Source organism: Solea solea, chromosome 3, assembly GCF_958295425.1.
Source record: "Solea solea chromosome 3, fSolSol10.1, whole genome shotgun sequence".
Taxonomy (NCBI): domain Eukaryota; kingdom Metazoa; phylum Chordata; class Actinopteri; order Pleuronectiformes; family Soleidae; genus Solea; species Solea solea.
Window position 1 is genome coordinate 21,774,315 of NC_081136.1, and position 16,844 is coordinate 21,791,158.

Sequence of the window (16,844 nt, forward strand, 5' to 3'; positions counted from 1 at the left end):
CGTCCTTCCGGGCTGCCCTCTCTTCTCACGAGTCTGTTAGCGGTTCTCTGTGGTCATTTCTGGCCGCTGTGTTGTCTCGTGGCTTTCGCGGCAGGATGGTTTTGTCAACATCACAACAAGTCGCCCTGGCTTTTACGGCCGTGCTCTTCACGTTTGTCGTCCTGCCGAAAATGTTTGGTGTCGGCGGCGGCGCCGGGGCGAAGGACACTCGGATGGACCCTCGGTACTCCAGAAAAGGTTGGTAGAAAACCATTAAGGGCGATTTCCTTCCTCCTGTGGCAGAGGGACCTGACTTTCACTACAGCATCGTCCCTATACGTCCTCTCTTTCTCTCATGTCATATACACTATATATAACCTTTATCCACTGGAGCTAACGCTGTATGTTGGCTAGTTGACTGCATTTTAAAGTCACGCATATGAAGTATTAAATATTTCCCCATTCATTTTTATCCACCTTTTGTGAGTGATTTTCAGGGCACAGTACCCGATATACGGTGCCTTGCATAAGTATTCACTACCAACCTTGAATTGAACAAGTGGAAACGTTGGTTTGTTGCTGGTTGGAGTCCTCACCAGGTCAAAGGGCTAGGGTACCCAACCCCTATTGTTTCCAGGGCTCAGTAGCTACCCACTGCTTCATAGTAGAGTATCGGTTAAATGCAGAGAAAGCATTTTCTGAAGGGGATTAATAAAGTATATAAAAACAAACAAACAAAATCAATATATCGTTGTCCTGCTGGAAGGTGAACATCCTCCCCAGGGTGATGCGCAGGGTTTGATTTGCTCTACATCAAAAATGTTCAAATTTGCTCTCAAACATATGCACTTAACACTTTCCAGATTTATATTTGTAAATCATTTTGAAAACTGTCTAATGTTTGTCCCCTTCAAAATAATTGTGTTACTTCAAGGCACTGTACAATCCTATAACTTCCTATTACATAGTTCAGATGATGAAGGATATTAGTTGTGGTTGACATAGCAAAAAGATTATTGCAATCACATTGGTTAATGTATGTATTGATATTAACCAGGTAATTAAAGTACCTAGAACATTTCAGTTTTCAGTTGGAAAAAGTGGTTTAATGTCTAGATGAAGCAGCAAACATAGCAATAAGATATGGTTTTAGCATTCATGAATTGTATTAGGCAGTCCTTGTCCTCACTGGGAGTCATGTTTTTAACTATGCCTTTCCATGTCTCAGACTGGTTCCTGGTCAGCTATGTGTAATACTTCCAAAATTTAAAAACTCAATGGAAGATTGATCACAGGTTGCTGATATGTACATTACCTTTCAGTTAGTTCAGTTATAATGACAAATTTAATTTTAGCATCTCTTGCCAACTAGTACAACATGATATGAAAAATTACTAATAACACGTTTGTTTTTTCAATACTCATAAATAAATCTTCGATACAACAGCTAATATGACTTGATTGATTTGATTAAATTGGAACTTGACATCAGTCATTTTCTTGGCTGCTGCAGGTCCTGGCCCGGGTGGGCTCAAAAATCACCCCATCAGTGGCCCTGGCTCTCCTCAGTCCCCTGAGAACATGCAGCATATGAAGAAGCTGATGGAGCAAGAGCTGAAGAATGACAAGTTCAAATCCAACAACAACAACAAGGGCTATGTGTTCACACTGATGCCACTGTACGCCATTGGAGTCGGTGTGTTTGCAGCCTACAAGTTCCTGAAGGTGAGCTGGAGAAACAGTTTGACTCTCTACCATGAGCAGGAGAGAGGTTCTTAAAGAGAACTTCTTAAACTAATGATCCAAATGAAGGTCTTACTTCAACTAAAGTAAAGCCAATATGCAAGATCCTTCCTCACAAGGTGGCATTGGAAGAGCGTGTCCAACACATTAGTGTGCTGCCACTAAGTCGGGAAGCTGGACGGATTGTTTCCTTTGATATAGATTGGTGTCACGATCTCGAGTGTAAATTGAATATTGATCAAAACAATTTCACAATCTCGACCTTTGAAAGCAAAGGTAGAATCGGTCTGCACAGTGAAGTGCAGACCGTTCAAACTGGTGAGAGAACTCAGCTCTGTTGTTATCGTAGCCGTGTACATTCCACCGCGAGCTAATGCTAAGCTAGCACTGGAGGAGCTGTACTGCCTCATCAGCGGCCAAATGAACGCGAATCCAGAAGCGGCTGTGATAGTGGCTGGGGACTTTAACCATGTGGAACTAAAGGCTGTCTTCCCCAAATTCCACAAATTCATCAAGTTTCCAACAAGAGACAATAACACACTGGATCAACTGTACTGTAACATCAAAGGGGCATACAAGGCTGCAGCTGCACCTCACTTTGGCATGTCAGACCATATTTCTGTGGAGCTGATTCCTGCCTACAGACCTCTGATCTGCAGGTCCAAACCCACCACCAAGACCATCCAGGTTTGGACTGAGGAGGCCTCTGCAGCCTTACAGGACTGCTTTGAACAGACAGACTGGGAGGTGTTCAAAAGGGATGCAAACCTAGAGGATTACACGTCATCTGTGCTGTCCTACATTCACTTCTGCACCGACGCTGTTCTACCCACAAAAACAATCACGGTTTTTCCCAACCAGAAGCCATGGGTGGACGGCACAGTGCGGTCCCTGCTAAAAGCCCGGGATGCAGCCTACAGAGTAGGAGACAAACTGGCTTATAGCAGGGCCCGAAAAGAATTGAAGAAGGGCATCCAGCTGGCGAAACATCGGTACAGGCAACGCATCGAGGAACACTTCCGCGACAACAACACCCGCAACATGTGGAAAGGCATCAAGACCCTCACTGACTACAAGCGTAGTGAGCAGCAGGCCAGCCACGACCCCACTCTGCCTGACACTTTAAACAGCTTCTTCGCACGCTTCGACTCTCCGAGCAGAAGGACTGTACATCTTCCTCAGCCAGAGGTGCAGCACCAGCCTCTCACCCTGCAGCTGCACCAGGTCACGTCCACCCTGAGGAGGATCAACACCAACAAGGCGGCAGGCCCAGATAAGGTGTCAGGTCGGACACTGAAGTCATGTGCGGATCAGCTAGCAGCAGTTTTTCTGGACATTTTCAACATGTCGCTGCAGCTCTCCTCAGTCCCTGTCTGCCTGAAGTCCTCCATCATTGTGCCTTTGCCCAAAAAATCCACTGTCACCTGTCTCAATGACTTCCGTCCTGTCGCCCTGACCCCAGTCATAATGAAGTGCTTCGAGCGGATCCTCCTGAAGTACATCAAAGACGCCATCCCTGCGGGCCTGGACAGTCTGCAGTTCGCCTACAGGGAGAACCGCTCTACGGAGGATGCTGTCTCATTAGCACTTCACACGACCCTGACTCACCTGCAGCATCCAAACACTTACGTCAGGATGCTGTTTGTGGACTTTAGTTCAGCGTTTAACACCGTTCTCCCGGACGTGTTGGCGCTGAAACTGCATAATCTGGGTTTGGCACCATCGCTCTGCTCCTGGATCAGCGACTTCCTCACCAACAGACCCCAGGTGGTTAGGATACAGGGGTCCACCTCTGCACCGCTGGTCCTCAACACCGGAACGCCACAGGGTTGTGTGCTCAGCCCAGCCCTCTTCACTCTCTTCACACAGGAGTGCTCTGCCATCCATCCCACAAACATGGTTGTAAAGTTTGCGGACGACACCACCGTGGTGGGTCTCATATCCAACAATGATGAGACCCACTACAGAGAAGAGGTCCAGCACATCACACAATGGTGCTCCAGGAACAACCTCATCCTGAACACCACCAAAACAAAGGAGGTCATAGTAGACTACAGGAGGTCCAGGAAGACTGAACACGCTCCACTCTGCATACAAGGAGAGGGAGTGGAGCGTGTAGACAACATCAAGTTCCTGGGAATCCACATTTCCTCTGACCTCTCATGGAGTGTGAACACTTCGCACCTGGTGAAGAAGGCTCAACAAAGGCTCTTCTTCCTCAGGAAGCTGAAGAGGACTGGACTCTCTCCTCAGCTGCTCACAAACTTTTACAGAGCCACGATAGAGAGCATCCTGTGTCTCAGTGTGACGGTGTGGTACGGCAGCTGCACGTCACAAAACAGGAAGGACTTAGCCCGGGTGGTGAGAACTGCACAGGGGATTGTGGGCCGCCGTCTACCTGATCTGGATTCTGTTTACACCGCACGACTCCAGAGGAGGGCCAGACGGATAGCAACAGACCCCACCCACCCAGGCAACGCTCTTTTGCACCACTTCCATCAGGAAAACGGTACAGGATCATCAGATCCTCCACCAAAAGACTCAGGGACAGCTTCTTCCCCAGGGCTGTGAAATCAATAACCCCCTCCCCCCCCCTCCCCCCTCTGTAGTGGATGACACAGGTCTGGCACTAAGTTCTGCACTTTATATTTATATTTATAATACAACTGCCCCTTTTTCCCCCTGTACATACATTTCCCTGCACTGTTCACTTTTTGCACATTTCACCTGCAATAACCTTTCTTGTTTTCTGTTTTGTTCATTCGTATTTCAATGTTTGCTGAGAGTCTCGGGAGGAAATTTTGTTATGCTTGCATAATGACAATAAAGAATCTTGAATCTTGAATCTTGAATCCTGTCCTTTTGGGGCCCCTAGGGGTCATTTGTTGTTTTATACGGACCAGCGTTTGTTTCCTCGGATAGTCCGCTTTGTTTGGGTGTCAAAGCTCATTCGAACTGAAAATGTGGGTCTCGTTTCGCTTGCAAGTGAACCCTGGTGCGGTTCGCTTACAGTGGGAAATGCAACAGCACTATCCAGAGTGTGGATAGCTCACTGTTTTAAGGGGCAACCAAAAGGTCCCCTTGAATGAACTACACAGAGCAATCTGCCTTTGCATCATCGATTCATAGATTACTGATTTATTTGCGGTAAGTTTTATCACTTGTCAGTGTGAGAAATGTCATGTGTGGCATGAAATATGATGTGACCAGGTGTGTGTTTGTTGTTATTTCCACGCTTCGATGCTGGTGTAACATAATATTCTTGTGGTTGGTGGACTTTCGCTGTTCTTGTTCTACGCGGATAATAAAAAGTATGAGTGGGAAGTGGTGGCTACCTGAACTGGCGAACTCGTTTATTGATGTTTGTTTTTGACGTGCAAAATTGATATTCATATTGACTTGATACATACAAGGAAAAAAAGAATGAATGCTGATTTGAAGGTAAAAGGTGACCACACCAAATCATGATTTGATTTAGACTTCTTCTGTTAGCTCACTGTGCATTTTGTAAATTGATAAAAAAGAAACCATTAATATTTATATTTGTGAAAGCCTGCATACTTTACAACATTTTTCCCACTGTTGCCTTAAACTTTTGCACACCAATGTATGCCTAATGAATTTGGGACCTTGAGTACTAACTGGTTTCATGGACTAAAATTTTTGACGCTCTGAATTTGAGGCAAAGTGTTGAGAGTTGTCATGCATGTTCAAGAAGAAAAATACTAATTGAAGCAGATACATTTGGGCCTTCACGCCACTATTATGTGTGTTTGAGCCTCTCTTTTCGAAGCTGGTCTAAGTTGCATATGAGTACTTCAGATGAAGGAGACTCTTCAGATTATCATACCAAAGTAAAGCTCATTGTTTAACTAAAAAGGCTTCAGACAAGGAGAGGAATAATACCAGGATTAGTGTTGGTCTGGTGTTTCTGTGAGAGCTCTACAGGAAATGACTCTCAAATGACTCAGCAAGCTCTTCTCCCCTTGGATCATAAATAACTTGATGTATACATTATATTTTCATTGTTAAACATGACATGATAAAACAAGTCACGATAGCTCACTAACGTTAACTGTAACAAACTATTTTGCTTTGGTCCCAACTGCGAAGACTATTTTTACAAACATAAAATCCAAAATATGAAATTACAAGTGCCCTATACTGTAGCATATGTCTGCAACACCAGTTTACACAAATGATAACATTGAATGGTAAATGTGTTTGACAAAGTTCTTTTCCACTGACAGATCAGGTCTGCTGATGACCAGGCACAGAGGGACAAATTTGCAAAAGGGGCCAAAAAATCAGTGGAGGCAGGTGTGTATCGAGTGGACTGGGAACTTTATTTGCATACATATATTTGTTTGGTTTTCTGCTCATGCTTATTTGATTACCATGAAAAGTCCAGATGAAGCATTAATATCATATTGTTTGCTTTGTATTGTGCAGAAAACCAGTTGAATGAGCTGGAACAAAGGCTGGCACAGACTGAAAGGATGCTCAATTCTATCCTCACACAGCTGGACCCGCTCACTAACTGGTAAGTGGCCAGTGGTGTCGGATTTCACGTGTGCATGTGTGCACCTCCACGCCTTTCCCTCACACTAGGGCCACATCCACACGGAAACGGCACGAAACGTAATGGATCTTTTTCTTTGCCGTTATCAAAAAGTTCCCCATAAACACGGCATTGTTTCAGGAAATATCTCTGTCTACACAGAACCCTCCAAAACGACACAAAAGGCTGTAGTGCATATGCCAGGATTGTAAGTTGTGCTGTAAAACAGAGAAGAAGATGTTGCACACATTACAGATAACAACAGAAATGGCGACCGAATGAACCGAGCCAGGGTATTGCTGGGCAATATGAATGGCGATACTTGATATATATATCTCGATATTTTATTAATTATTAAATAATAATAAAACAGTTACGTACTGGAGCTTTAACTAGCTTTCTTACACAGCAAAATAATAAAAAAAGAAATTAAGTTTAATAAAGTATAATTAATAAATTATTTGTGTTGATATTGTGATTTTGTGTCATTACAAACAGAGCCCCTACAGTAAACCTCAGTGCAAGAGATTCACTCACTTGTGTAATTATTAAAGCCGCTTAAAAAGCCGTGAACACTAGTTCTAGAACGCCCCCCCCCCCATGGTCTCCAAGCAAACTCTTTATTATCAGAATTATTTAATAGAAAATATTATTGTATTTCATAGAAATATTTAGCTCAGTAAAAGTCCATGTTTTCCCTCTTTTCTCTGCAGTGTGAAATCAGTGGCACAGGAGCAGAAAAACGAGATCATGTCTCAACTGCAAACCATCCGCTACCTGATGAAGAAGAGAGGGATGGACTGTCCACCACTGAGGGTCAATGGTGAGCTCCTCACTTCTCTCTGACTGTGTTCAGACTTAAGTTTATAGATTCTAAAACCAATAATCTGGTCGCTGACACATTTTGGGAGTTAAGTTAAGTTTGGGTGTGGCTGTGTGAAGTAACTGACACATCGTCAGTGTTGTCTGAGCTGTGTGAACATTGAGACTCTTTCTGAAAACATGGCTTCCTGTGAGGAAAAACAGATGTTAGCCACTTAACAGAACACTCATCCAATAACATGTACACCTGCTAAAGCCAATGATAGCTCAGGAAAATGCCTGTTGCTTAACCATGCAGTCAAACCTGAGACAAAAGTTTGCTACTTGCTCACTTTGGTGTGGGGGAGCAAGTGTTTTACAGAGCAACTCAAGCTTCAGTTTACAGTAAGAAAAGTCTGTCTAAAGTCAAGATTAACTGGCAAAAATATGTCTGTGTCTCAGGCTTGGACCAGAGTTGCATCTCTTGTTCCAGCGAACCACATTATAAATGTAACCCGAGCTGCTACACTGATCCGTAGAAAACTGATTTGCATTCACTTTTACACTTAATTTGCAAGTTGATCAGAACACAGCCACAACAACAGTGTTCCATGAAGGCTTTGACACGTTTTTAGTGCATCTTCTCGACTCACATGTTTTGCATGATGCCTGTGGTTTGTTTGATGCAGAGAAAACATCCAGGTAACATACATTTTTTGTCACATACATTATTTTATTTCTTATCGTAAGAAGCCTTCTTATTATCATAAAATAATAATGTCATGATACATCAATGCTGTGATAAACAATGTGTAATAATAAGACAGACGTCAAGCTGATGCTTACAAAATACAGGATTTGTCACATTATTTTGACCACTTTCTGCCATTATCCCATCTACAAATGCCACGATGAGGAGTCATGAAGTAATGGCAGGCTAATCTGTTTTGAGCAACCTAATATTTCAAATAAAATATCAATATTTGGAAGCAGCATATTGATCATTGTATCTCATGAGTCAGAACTATGGTATATTGTCATATCAATATTATACCCTATAGGGGCTGCAACTAACGATTATTTTCATGATAAAATGTGAGAGGCAGGGCAGGACAACTCATACAGTGGTTTATACAGATAAATAAATAAAACTGATCAGGATCTCAATAGTATTTACATATGTGTCATTTCAATCTTTTTCAAAGACATCATTCTCGGGTAAAGTGCTATTGCTGAATTGTATTGACATTTTTACAGTCTGTGCATAGTGAAGCATGTGATATGTAGGATTGTATTGGATTTTACATTTTCAACTGTCCGTTAGCCGATCCAGTGATTTTGACCAGTGTCGGGCCAGTGCCGCAGCCATCTTAAAGCCAATATTAGACAAGGCCAATATTGCGCATCCCTACTTAATATCACCTTTTCAACTCTTTCAGAGGTGTCATGTGAGCGTAACCTGGACAACCTGATTGAGTCCCTTGGGGCCGATGACTTCACAACAGGAGACAATGTGACTCCAGGAGCAGCTGAGGCTCCAGAGAAAGTCCATCAGAAACAGTCAGAGGCGGCAGATGAAGCCGCAGCAGAGGGTGAGAAGACGGAGGAGCTGGAACCAGAGCATTCTGAAGAGGAAGTGGAGAAAGAAGTTGCATCAGAAGAAGAGGAGGAGGAGGAGGAGGAAGAAGAGGAAGAGGAAGAGGAAGAGGGAGTGGAGAAAATTGAGCACATGCCTTCACTCGAGGACTCTTACGAACCAAACCCTGAGGAGGTGTTGCTCGCATCAGGCCTGAGACGACGCACCAGGCCTGAATGACCTCACTGCACGACTGCACTGCACTGTATAGATATAATTGTGATATTATTTATTATCTGAAAGGCTTTCCTTCCAAAAATACAATTTACTTATTCATCAAAGACATAGTATGCATTAATAAGAGACATTAACCTCATGGGAGACAGGGCTGTGTTTACTTATGTCAGTCAGAAAGATCAACACAGAGACAAGATCATTTAAACAAGGTCAGTAGAAACATCTCCTCTTAATTTATTTCATTTACACTACACAGCCCGGAGCTCTAAGGCTTTGTTTAGACTGCAGCCCAAATCAGATTTGTTAGCATACCCGATCAGAATCTGGTCTTCCTGACCAACACAGCCAATTTGTCTCGTCTGCCACATATAGTTACAGGCCACGCCCTGGACAAAAGTAGTCTAAACTAAATAAATACATGGATGACAGAAATCTGTGCCTCTTTCTGTCCTATAGTTATAGTTATGTGGCGCTTTGGCGCAAACTTTCTTCAGATGTTTAAACTATTGTCTTCCACTTTGTCGATCGTTTAACGCGCCTCTGATCACAATCGCATTCAAAACCACCTCCAGGAAAGCTTGTCCTCCTCATTGTCATATTGTCCTTTAGCCCGTCCATCACCGTGTGTCACACCTGCCCACTGTCAAGCAATAACATGACAGGTACATCAGCCGTGAGCACACGTGATATGCTCTTATTAGATACTGCACGTGTTCTGCTGTCTGTAATGACACCAGGAGATTATTTGTTTATTTATTAGGATCCCCATTAGCCATCTGCTATAGCATGGCTAGTCTTCCTGGGGATCCACAACAAATCATAATCTTACAGTAGATTTGAACCGTAAACGGAACACACAAGAAGAAGAAGAATAAAAACAATTGAAATTATACAATGACGGCATAGCAAACAATTTTAAATAATAAATATTACAATTATAACATAATATATAAATAAATATCAAGCATAATAATGACAAAAATGTGTTAAATCAATAGATCTACCCCAACAAAATGACAAGGTAGTTAAAGCGCAGGAAAGTGACAACAATGTTTGGTAACAGTTTTTCTCATTTCTTGAAGGTAACTTTATTCTCGATCTGTTTAATAAGAATTGCTAAACTGTTCCAGGCAGAAAAACAGTTTTCTTCATAAAATGTAGTAGTTTAGGGCTGCAACTAACTTTTTTAAATTATTTTTTATAATCTATTAATCTGTATACTATTTCCTCGATTAATTGTTTGGTCCAGAAAATGTCAGAAAATGTTGAAAAGTGGCGATTGGAAATGATGATGTTCTCAAATGTCTTGTTTTGTCCATAAACCAAAATTAATCAAGTTTTATGAGCAAAGAAACTAAGAATATGTTTACATTTTAAAACCCCCACTGATTAACCGATTCTGAATATAATTGCAAAAAAATATTGGTGTCTAGGTTATAATATTGGTATCTCTATCAATCACGTGAAAAAGCGGCATTGAGCCGTCCCTAGTGTGGACACACCAACAGAAGTGGGTAAAAGCTGTTCAAAGTTGCCATTTTGCCAACATGTAAACAATTGATAGTTATAACGTTATAGTTAAATTATAAATGTGGCTCACATACATCCCAAAAGAGACTCTTGAGCCATTAAACTATGCTTATAGTTGTAAAACTACATTATATTCATTCAGAGTGATGCAGAAGAGGAATATAAGAGGAATATAAGTGAATGTGTCTTCTCTGTTTGATTCTCTGTTGTTGTTGTTTCCCTCAGAACCAGAGAAGACAGACAAACCACAGGTTGTCACTACATGAGCTTAGTCTTTGTGCTGACGTGAAAATAGAGCCTTTTAATGTCCTGTTCTTTCCTGTTGCCACTCATTTGATGACACTAATGATCACCATTTTTAAACTTCACAATGAAATGACTTGTTTTTCTACTCGCTCTGTCATCAGTTTAGATCTGCACCTGTCTCTTCTCCAGGCTAAAAAGAGGCTGTAGTGTATGTGTGTGTGTGTGTGTGCGTGCGTGCGTGCGTGCGTGTGTGTGTGTGTGATGTTGCTGCCAGTTTTGCCTTTACAGTCCTCTCTCACGGTCAACAAGCTGCCAAACCTCTGCAACTGCCATTATGGCTGCATTCCATTTAGTTTTAGTTCCCTGACATTGTGAAAGCTGGCCCACTGACATGCACCACTGAGACTAAACATCACTCTTTCATGTTTGCTGCTGTTAAAGAGTCTGTTTATGACATTATTTTAAAAACGCTTCACTCTAACCCTCAGGTTGAGATTGTTATAGACTCTGGTCGCTTTATTAGGTACACAGGTCCACCTGATGAAGTGGCACCCAGTGTATGTTTCTGCTGCTGTGGCTCATGTTGTGTGTTCAGAGATGGTCTTCAACTGAACCCAACGGTTTTCTCTCTTATCATTTCAATCAAGTCTGGACATTTTTCTGACCTCTGGCATCAACTAGACATTTTCTCCCAGAGAGAGAGAGAGAGAGAGAGAGAGAGAGAGAACTGCTGCCCGCGATATATTTTCTGTTAAATAGAAATAGTTGCGTGTGAAGATCGTCACTTAAATCAACGTTTCTTCCTTATTCTGATGCTCAGTTTGAACTTCAGAAGCTCTTCTTAAACATGTCTACATGCACTGAGTTGCTGCCAGGTGATTAGATATTTGTGTTAACGGGTGTACCTAATATTGTGGCTTCACACTTAATAACAAATCAAATGCATAGAAGTCTTACCATCAAAATGTAAATGTCTTATTTTTTGACTATTTAAATATGTATTTAGATTATTTTTTGTCCCATAAAAGGAGTGGCATTAATGCTGCTGGGTGTGACTGCAGAATATTATAACATTTATTTTAGGGGTTGGAACTCGGTCTGTTAATGCATCAAATGATAGATGTGCATGTTTTTCAATTATTCACCATAAGGGAAAATGACAATCCTTTAATGAGCTACAAACATGAAGTCAACATTTACTTCTTTACTTTTAAAGGTGTGTCTCTGTTTGTCACAGCATTGTGGTATCACTGAAGCCTTATATTTTAATGTTGTGGTTTCCTGGCAACTCACTGTATGTCAACTTCCTGTCAGGCTGTCTCTAAATGTACAAAGTACATATGTTGTCATTTGTGCTGTCAGTTACAGCTACAATAACACCATGATCAATTTTACATCATATGTCCATGTTTCTTCTTTTACAAATATTTTTTTATCATCGCTCTGCAGTTGATGCTAATTTAGTAAAATGTGGTGAAAAAATCACAGTAAAATCTTCACAACACAATTAAAATACAGTAATTGTTGAAATGAAATATGTACACTGCTGACACTTAAAGGTTTTACCTTTTGAAATGACTGACACTTCTTAGTATCACGAAACTTTGCCTTAACTTATTCTGTACATGTTTCCTGTGCTTTTTTTTCCCCCCTCCTTAATACAATTGTCCTTGTTTTGTTTGTTGTATGTTTCTTATGGGAAAAAACGAAATATCCGCTTGTCTTAGTAGAAAATAAAAGAAACAAAAATCAAGAAAAAGGGATTTTCTTGTTTTGACATTGACATTTGAAAGCACACTTTCACCACTGCAGTACTGCAAAGTACCAAACACGCTCACTTCACTTCTCTCAAATTCAAATCACAAAAAAGACCTTTGAAAGCACAATGGTTATTAGAGTTTGACCACTGTAGAGGGTAAAGTGGGTTGTACTTCAAACCACAGGTTGAGTGTTTGATCCCTGGCTTCAATAGTCTACATTCAGATCTTCACAGTGGAAAATCAAAGTTTGTTTTTATATTTTATGATGGTTTGCATCTTCAATTTTATTTGTATAGCACCCAATCATAGCATAGTGGGTTTAATGAGATAATTTTCCATGTTACTTTACACCTTTTACACAAAGATAGAATGTTGAAAACCAACACTTGCTGGTCCCATTTGAACTCAAAATATTCAACTTTAAATGGATCTTACTCCTGTCCTCCTCCACATCACTTATATAAAGAAGTTTTACTGTGATTTCCAATATGCAATCCATGGTTCATTCTTATCCGCGGCTGTCCTCATACAAGTGTCAAGCACTTTTACTGTGGACATGTGGAGGAAATCTAAGTTTCAGCTCAGGCTATCTTTTTATGCACAAATGTCAGTGTTTGCTAAAACCACAAAAAAAAAAAACGGACTATTCTTAGCCATATGCTTAAGGTTATCGTGATATGTGATTATCAGTCAATACTGATGACTAAAAATTGAAATACTTCATCGACAACAAACATTTTAGACACCAGAGGTAAACTGTGTGTGTAAACATAAACATATCAATATATATTGACATTTTCTCTAATAAAGTTGCATTACGTTTGTCTGAATTCCTTTTTTTATTTTAATTGTTTTGATTCCAAAAATACCTACCATATACTGTATATGTTAAAATGTTACACGTTACATGTCATTTAGCAGATGCTTTTATCCAAAGTTACTTACAAGGGAATTGAGTACATTATTGCCTTTTATTCATTTTATTTACTTATTTCATTTATGTGTGTGTGTGTGTGTGTGTGCGTGCGTGTGTGTGTGTGTGTGTGTGTATGTGTATGATGTGTATGTGTGAGATTGTCTCTATTGTATGATTGGGTTTATTGGAAACATTTAAAATGAGGCATCATTTCCATCCCCTTTGGAACTATGTATACTATAATTACTTATTATTGTTATTGTTCTTCTTCTTATTATTATTAATAGTATTATTAATATTATTATTATTATTATTATTATTATAATAATAATATTGTTATTATTATTGATAATAACACTACTACTAATAATACTAACAGTAGTAGTAATAATAATAATAATACTATTATTATTATTTGTATAATTATTATTATTGTTGTTATAATAAGAATAAGAATAAGAATATTCTTGTTCTTATTCTTATTATAATAATGAAGCTCCAGCTGTTACCTGCAGAGGGCACTACAAAACCAGAGATGCACCAAAGACACTAAGGCTTATTATTTCTACAGCAACTGCCAACATAAAAAAAAGAAAAAAGAAAAGCTCTTTCATTTATTTCTTGAGAAAAACGAATGAAAATTAGATTTATTTTTAATGATAGTCAAAGAGAAAGACATAAAAGACTGAACACAGGAAATATCAAACTGTATATACACATGCTCTTATCCTCATTAATTCCAACAAAGCTCAAGTTCTTTGAAAACTTTTTCCAAAGCATCCTGGTAAAAATAAATCACCCTCTCCCTCTCATCATAACTTCTAATTAGCCTCACAGACTTTATAAATCACTTCTCATGCAGCGCAGCAAAAAGGTCTGGGATTCATTGCAAATTAGCTCTGTGGAAATTCAATCAGCTCAATTTCCTTCCATTGAGATTTCAGCCTAATTCCATCCATGGCTCTGTGGTTGGCTGGATAATTTGTTTTTTATTGCCCTCTATGGTTTTGAATGGAAGCTAAAAGTGTGTGTCTGTGTGTGTGTGTGTCTGCGTGTGTGTGTGTGTGTTTGTGTGTGTGTGTGTGTGTGTGTGTAGCACAGCCCCCATGGGGAAAAAAGCCTTAATTCCTTTCACCACATCCCTCTTGGCCACACTGGGCTTCTAATCATGCTAAAAACATCCTGAGTGTTTTCTGTGCATGGACTCAAATGCTTAAATCAAGCGTAAATGAGGTTTTTTAGTGTTCACTGACACAACCGGCACACTCTTTATCAGTGTGGCTGCCCTTTGCACCTGTGATTGTTATCCAATCTATCAAACCACTTCAGGAGGTGGTCAGAGACACTTTGTGACCACATTATACACAAGTGTAAATGCAAGTGTCCGATGTGTCTCTGCTCCACCCACAGCAACTAGCTCTTCACAGGTTTTCCACTTGTCAAAGACGACTTCTTCCCCTGTTTTGAAAAGCAAAAGCAAATGCTGCTGGAAATGTTTGCAGAAGAAGAGACGGAGGTGATGGGGAACAGGGGGGGGACGGGACATATGATGTCAACATTGCTGGAGGACTCACAAAACAGAGGCACACCAAACAGAAAATGGTCATGGTCAAAGCAGAGGTCAAAACATCTACTGTTTCAGTCTCTAGTACGGAATTGAAAGCACGCTCTGAAAACACATTTCTCCATGATGCCGCCGTCATTTCTTCAGGCCCTCCCTGTCTGCTAAACTTCACTAATAGATGTGGCTAAATCCTACACACTGTACCTTTAAGTGGCTACTGGGCTGCCGACCCAGAGTCCTCAGAATCAGGAGGTCTGGTCAAGTCTCAGGTCTGCAAGAAACACAAATTGCACTACACACACACACACACACACACACCAGCTTTAGCGTTATTTTATTAAAGTTTTTTTTTATTTTTTACTTTTTTTTTTACACATAAGGACATTTATCCTCCTGTGTGCACATTTATGCATCTAAAAGCTTTATAGATACAAACCTCGACTTATATTCTTTCACAATTATCACAATAATATTGTTAGTCACACGTTTTTTATTGGGATAGAATAAAATAATAGAATCGTCGTCGTTCATATCGTCTCGTGCCTAATCCATTTATCCCAATCAATGTTAGAGACATTTAGAGCAGTACTGAGCCTCTGAGATTTTCTACAGTGCCATGTGTCGCTCTCACTGTTGCAGAACAAAACCTCAACATGTCGTAGTTTTAGTTTTTGTCCTTATTTCAATGGACTTCTGTCCGTAGAGGTTGTTCAAGTCAGCAGAATTGTGTTGTCAGAGCTGTAGACAGAGGTTTTCTGCTTCATCTGATGAAAGCCCAGCAGCAGCAGCAGCAGCAGTAGTAGCAGCAGCAGCAGCAGCAGCAGCAGCAGCAGCAGACAGTCAGATGCAGAAAGAGAAAGTTCAGACTTGAAGGGCAGAAAGCTCTCGGTGTCTCTCTCCGTGTTCTACAGTCTGAAATTCACCACTGGTCCTGTTATCATATTAATTTCACCACAAATCATTAATATCAGTACATTTTGTTTATACTGTGTAGTGTACCCTCTAGTGATCAACACGTGTAAGTGCAGTGAGTATACAAAGAATTTAATTGTATTTATAATCATTTCCATAATAGATTTTGGTTGTTTGGTCCATAAAATGTTTGAAACACTGTTGATTAATGATGATGTTCTCAAATCACCAAAAAAAATAATAATGTGTAAATGTCCACTGTACTTTTGTGCGTTTGCATTTACCTTCAGTACCGATGTAGTTGCACATTTCAACACTTAAATGTATATATTAGATTATAGGATTATACACAGTTCACTGATTTAGGTTCAATTGTGTTTCTAATATTGCACATTGGTACATATTTATTCATTTCTTGTATATTTGACACATAGGTAAATATTTTATTGTTTTCTTTTTTCTTCTCAGTATATTGTACCTTAGTTTATATCTTAGGCTGTGAATCTGTTATTTTCTGTTCTTGGTTGGATTAGCTGTAACAAAAGCAATTTCCCCCCCAGGGATCAATAAAGTATTTCTGATTCTGATTCATTATTAAAAGATGAATCAATGACTACTCAGTTGATTGTTGCAGCCCTAAAAGTTTTATATGAGAAGATATGATACAGATATGATACATAATAATAATCTTTACACTGGAAAGTTTAATTCAGGGAACACATTTCAAAATCTTAATGATCTTTACATTATCTTCTCTGATAATATCTCATAATGTTCTTGACCAAAATGTATTCTGTTCCATCTCTTTATGTTTTCTACAACGGAGTCGTAAAAGAAGTCAAATTACAACTTAATTCTTGCAAATGAAGATTTTATTTTCTCAGTATTTTGTGTTTCTTTGTGTAATATTTCGACTTTATTCTTAGAAGCTTTTTTAATTTGTTCTTCAGTAATATTGTCATAGTTTCATAAACAGCCCCAGCTTCTTGTAATGAATACGAAGAGTCTTCTCTCTGCTG

General features: G+C 39.9%; 1 protein-coding gene across 1 annotated transcript; it reads left to right on the forward strand.

Annotated features, from left to right (window-relative positions):
* The first annotated feature begins 95 nt into the window (after positions 1-95).
* Positions 96-12,067, forward strand: ccdc107 (coiled-coil domain containing 107). The gene is made up of 6 exons (XM_058624408.1): positions 96-237; positions 1,493-1,704; positions 5,973-6,042; positions 6,175-6,265; positions 6,997-7,106; positions 8,524-12,067. Exons 1-6 carry the CDS (start codon positions 96-98, stop codon positions 8,898-8,900), a joined length of 1,002 nt encoding a protein of 333 aa, XP_058480391.1. The 3' UTR covers positions 8,901-12,067.
* The last annotated feature ends 4,777 nt before the right edge of the window (positions 12,068-16,844 follow it).

Bases quoted from the DNA above. Each gene is read 5' to 3' on its own strand.
- ccdc107 (XM_058624408.1), top strand. From the start codon at position 96: ATGGTTTTGTCAACATCACAACAAGTCGCCCTGGCTTTTACGGCCGTG. The intron at 6,266-6,996 runs GTAAGTGGCCAG...TTTTCTCTGCAG, and splicing joins CTGGACCCGCTCACTAACTG to TGTGAAATCAGTGGCACAGG. The intron at 7,107-8,523 runs GTGAGCTCCTCA...CAACTCTTTCAG, and splicing joins TCCACCACTGAGGGTCAATG to AGGTGTCATGTGAGCGTAAC.